The sequence below is a fragment of the Tribolium madens genome, unplaced genomic scaffold (assembly GCF_015345945.1).
Source record: "Tribolium madens isolate multiple individuals breed KSU strain unplaced genomic scaffold, Tmad_KSU_1.1 Scaffold_91;HRSCAF=231;Tcas5.2_LG7, whole genome shotgun sequence".
Lineage (NCBI taxonomy): Eukaryota > Metazoa > Arthropoda > Insecta > Coleoptera > Tenebrionidae > Tribolium > Tribolium madens.
The window spans coordinates 1040949-1046457 of NW_025401063.1; the positions used below are offsets into that span (position 1 = coordinate 1040949).

At 28.2% G+C, this 5509-nt stretch overlaps 1 protein-coding gene across 1 annotated transcript in view; it reads left to right on the top strand.

Annotated features, from left to right (window-relative positions):
* The window catches only part of LOC123011704 (receptor-type tyrosine-protein phosphatase kappa), a 50403-nt gene that overhangs the window by 18059 nt on the left and 26835 nt on the right, over positions 1-5509 (top strand). The window contains exon 3 of the mRNA XM_044409288.1: positions 3081-3165. Coding sequence (XP_044265223.1) covers positions 3081-3165 — 85 coding nt within the window. The remainder of the gene's footprint in view (positions 1-3080; positions 3166-5509) is intronic.

Below are 5509 nucleotides of genomic sequence, written 5' to 3' on the forward strand. Positions count from 1 at the left end.
TGTCCATGGACTTCTGCCTACTAGCAGATATAACAGTAAGTGTTATCACTGTTATCGGGGATGAAATGTGGGGAGGGTCGTTAAGGGATGAAATGGGGTGAAACACGACTATTTCTTAATTGAAAATTTTGCGGTATTTTTTCTTTTAGCAACTAAATTTTTATTGATTTAAAAAAAAAATTGTCAAATACATACAGGGTGTGTCAGATTTTGTGCCCCAGAGAAAAATCTCAGGAACATGATAAAATATTTCAAAAATTTTATCTGTCGAAAAATTATTTAACATTTTTTATGTCCATTTAATGATACTAGTGATCTCAAAATCTCAAAAAAATTGATAGTGGTGTTATTTTGTTTGTGTCACTCAATCTAAATGGTTTTTGAGTAAAATTAGGAGAAAAATGAGCCGAGAAACGACAAAATTTGGTCGAAAATACAAATTTTTCGAGAGATTTCACTAAAACATTAATTAATTAATTTCATAAAACAAATTAAGTTTTTCAGCTGGAAACACAATATAATTTTACTAAATTTTGTTCAAAACAAGTCAAAAAGTTGACAAAATAGGCATTTTTTAGTGTTTATCATTTTTGAGATAAAAATAAATGAAATTTGAGAAATTAAAAAAACAGACGCTCATTAATTTTGCAAGGTTATGTCCAAACATGTTAAAAATTGGAAAAAAAATATTATTTTGTTTGTTTCACTTGATTTAAATGGTTTTTGCGCAAAATTAATTCAAAAATAAGCCAAAAAAAAAAAAAACACAAAATTTGGTGAAAAATGCTTGTTTTTGTAAAAAATCTCAAAGTTTTCGCTATATTTCAATAAAACAAACCAAAAAAAATAAATTTCCAGAGTGTTTTAGCACATTTTTAAATAAAATCGAAATTATTTCGTAAAATTTGTTTGAATCTTTGTACCTCAAAGTAATCTTTCAATTTTCACATTGCATTTGTTAAGTCTTTAAAATAATTTCTCTTTTTCTTTAAAAGTCTTTAGTTTTTGTCTCTTTAACCTTTATTTTCGTCTTTGTACACAGGTTTATCCATATTTTAATATAAAAATTTCTCAAAGATACTTTCTTTCAAATTGCAAGCTTTAAATCTGTACAATCCTTAAATTATCTTCACTTTTCTGTTTCTGCTGTTTTTTACAAACATGTCTAAAAATAACAAAAATAGATTGTAATTGATGTTGTTTTGTTTGTTTCACTTGATTTAACTGATTTTTGAGTAAATTTAAGATAAACATTAACCGAGAAACTGCAAAATTTGGTCAAAAATGCTATTACAGACGTTTTTATACTAAAATCTTAGTTGTTTTGAAAGATTTTGCTGAAACAATTTAAAAAATCAACAAAATAAGTCAAAAAATATATTATTTCTGCATTTTTCGACCGTTTTAGCACGTTTTTCAGCTAGAAACGCAATTATTTCCCAAAATTTTAAATTTTTTTAAACATTTTTTCGTAACGTAAAAGTTTTACTTTTCAGACATGGAGCAAAAATTCTATTTTTGTGCCTCAGCGTTTTGACTTTTACCAATGTTGTTTCTTTCTTGTCTCTTTTAGTCTTTTGCTGTTTCAGCAATTTTTGGATAGGTATGTACATTGTAGATAGATTTCGCATTACTACCTCAACTAAAATGAAAATTTCAATACAAATTCCGATACTGAAACGTGATTTTTTTTCATAAGCGTTGTTACGACTTTATTACTTGCAAAGCGCCCTGATTATTTTGTTCATTTACTTGCTAATTATAGTGTTGCTCTATCACTTTTACTTATTCTTGGACCTGTAATATGAAAGACAAATTTTAATAGATTCCCAATTATTATTATTAAAATCAATTTCTCGTAATTTTCAAGAATTGCAAAAGTAGTCAAAAATATGAAACCAGACATAAAAACGTGTTAGAAGAAAGTCAAAAAACTGTTTCAGTAATAATTTTTTCAAGAACAAAACGAGCAAAAATGTATTTTTACACAGTTTTACGTCAGAATGTTTTGTAATAGTAAAAAATGCGTGTTTTGGTTTTTTATCATCTTCAGGGTTCAAGTCAGTCGTTCTCAAAATTATTTTTAACACAGAATTTAAGTCGAAGAAAATCGAAAAAAAAAGCAAATACAAATGTTTTCATGAAACTTTTAAAAACAGAGTAAAATATTTGAGAATTTACACTTTTTAGTTATTGCAGGACCATATTTGACATAATTACGAACTAAGTAGTGATCAATTAAATAAAAAATTTCTTAAAAAAAATCCACTAATTGAAAAAACCTAAAAATTGCTCTCAATATTTAACCAATAAAAATGAAACCACAGCAAAGTGGAAATTGGTGTTTTAAATAAATCAAAAAAAAATTCAAAAAAGAGTATCTGTTTTTCAAAAAACTAAAAAGTAGATAAAAAAAATCTCATTCTTGGCCCTGTAATATGAAAGCTAAATTTTAATAGATTATTCCCAATTATTTAAATTATCTGAAAACTTCAGGATGCGTTTCAGCCGAAACATAATTAAAACCCAATTTTGTAGTAAATTTCTTTGTTAAAAGTTAAAATCAGGGCAATACAATTTCAGAAAATTTCAGTAAACAAGAATTGCATTGTGAAAGTTGCTATATTTTAAAAACAGAATTTTTTAGCAAAAACCTAGATTTTGTAGTAAAATTTAGACTTCTCATATTGATATTTGTTAAATTTAGTAACAAAAACCTCTATTTTAGCAATTGTTGAAAAGCAAAATGTCAAAGAAGCAATAAAACACATTTTTTAGTTCGATTTTAGAATTTTTTTCAAATTTTTTGTAATTGGTGCACTTTGTCTAAATTTACTAAATATTCACTGTTACCGGGGATGAAATTTGATACAACAGCTTCTACGACCGGATAATTTCTTGAGTGAAAATTTTTCTTCACTCAAAAAAATGAGAAAAAAGTTTTATTGGTGATTATTTCAGCGCTTGAGTTTTATAATGGACAAAGTGGAATTGCGAAAGTCGCCCTCGYGTTTCATTTTTGAGGTCTCGACTACTCAAAGAACTTCATTCTTTTCGCGTAAATTATTCGCGAGTTTCAGTTGACTTTTTCTTTGGTGTGAAAGCCGCTGTTTTGGCTCTTCTGAATAAAATATTTCAGTTGGGTTCAAGTTTAAAAATCGCGAGGTGGGAATAAAACAATGAAATAGTTTCGTGTCCAATTCCCAAAAATGGGAAACACGATGAAGAGGAATTGTTTTGCGAGGGTCACCCTGTAGTGGATTTTGAAACGTCTCGAACTTGGATTATCTACACGTGACTAAAAATAGACGAGCTAATTAAACATGGAACATTCCAAATAGTAACCTTGCGAAGAGATTATTTCGCACGCGATTTATTTTCAACAGAGAATACTTTTGGGTGATTACAAATGTTTTTTCCAATTTCGAATAATCACTCTTTTTGGTGATTTATCATTCGGTGGACTAAATCCAATAGTTTGAGAGGATCACAAAAAGGGGAAATATTGGGAAATTTCCAATTAATTTCGGATAATGAAACGGTTTTTGTTTAGCGAAATTGAGTGGTCAATGCAAAAACAAATTGAATTAGCTTCAACGAAATTTGTAACAATTTTCAACTTGTTGAAAGATTTAAAATTGTTTGTTTCTCTTGCTGAAATTCATTGAGTTCTTGAAATATATTTCAGACGCGTCAATATTTGTCGTGTTTGTGCAAAATTAGGAAAATATGGTGTTTTCAGGTAAATATGACAGAAAGGTGCTGAAAAGTTGATACAAACATGAAAGGAATTGTAAAGTTGTTTCAGTATTGAAAGATTTAGAAATTTCAGCGTCGAACAATAATACTGTAAATTTATGTTTTTGAAAATAGGAAATGACACAAAATTTTGCAAATTGCGCAAGTTTATTGAACGGTGGCAAAAATTCGACAATTGACAACATCAACAAAATTTGTTACTTAAATATTTTTTGTTTGAAAAAATTCCATCAAACTGAAATTATTGTGGCTTTTAGTGTCATTCCAAATTTTTTTCAGGATTAAAACATTAGAGTGAAATATTGTTTCAATAAATCGAAATTTACTGAAAAAAAATTGAGTCTGACAAAATTCCCACTGTCCCACTTTATTTTCTAAATTCCCGCAAATTTATCAAAGATTTGTTAAAATATTTTACCACTTGGTGAAAACTTAAAATTAAATAGAATATTTTAGTCGCTAGTTGCGGTTTCTTAATTATTTAGKGGTTGCAAWTTTAACTTTGTGTTCRAATCTGGGTTGCAAATTGCTTGTTTTTCTTTCAAAATAARTAAAGTCGGAATTGAATTTAAGAAAWTTATMATAGTTTGAAGAGAAAATAGAGAARATCAATGTTTGAGTTTGACGATTTTGCTGAAATTCATTGAGTTTCTGAAATATWTTTCAGACGTGCTGTTTATTTGGACATGGAGAGACTWATATTTCAGTTCARCGSAAACGTTTTTAATTATTCAGAAAAATATTCAGTGAAGTATTATGAATTTTTGCTTTGTAAATAATAAATGATGCAAAATTCAACAGAAGCTTATTGAATTATTGAAAAAAATTAATTTAGCTTCAGAGAAATTCATGAACCGACTGAAAATATGTCGAATGATTTTGTTCAAACAATTTTGACTTTTGGGATTAATTTTCAGGAATTGATTAATTTCCTGTGTTTCATTGAGTCCTGAAATATATTTCASACGTATCATTTTAWARATMAGATCATAGAAATCAGGAAAATATGGAGTGTTAAGGAAAATATGACGGAAACGTGCTGAAAAAGTTGATACAGACATGAAAGGAATTGTGAAGTGGTTTGAGTACTGAAAGATTTAGAAATTTCAGGACTGAATGAGTTNATAAAGACGTTAACTGAAACTTTTATCGTAAAAAAAGCAACAGAATTAATCTCCCGTTTCAGCTTTGTAGTTACAACAAACACTATTGATTTTGTAACCTGGATAGGGAAGATAATGAGCTTTCAACAATCGGATTATATTATTTCAGGAAAGCGCAGATTTAAAAAAGTAATTGAAGCGTTAAACGCAATTTGTGGTCGATTATTGTTATTTCAAGAACTGCAGTTTCAGTTTTAGCGTCGATCAATACATTTTACATAAAACTTGTTTTAGAATGCAGGAGCTTTCAGTGGTTGGAATATTGCCTGAAAACTTGCTGAAAAAATTCGCTACTTGGAGAAAACTTGAATTTGAATAAAACATTGCTTGTGTTTAAATGTGGGTTACGTTTTGTTTGTTTCTCCGGAGTGGAATTGAATTTCAGGAATTTAAACTAATTTGAAGTGGAAATTGAGAAAATAAATGTTGAAGTGTGACGATCTTGGCGAAATTTATTGAGTTTATGAAATATTTTCAGATGTGCTGTTTATWTGCACAAAATCGCTGTAATTTTGAAACAAACCAGGAGAAAATTGCATTTCAGGTCAACTGAAAACTGAATATTCAGTGAAAGAAATTCATGAAAT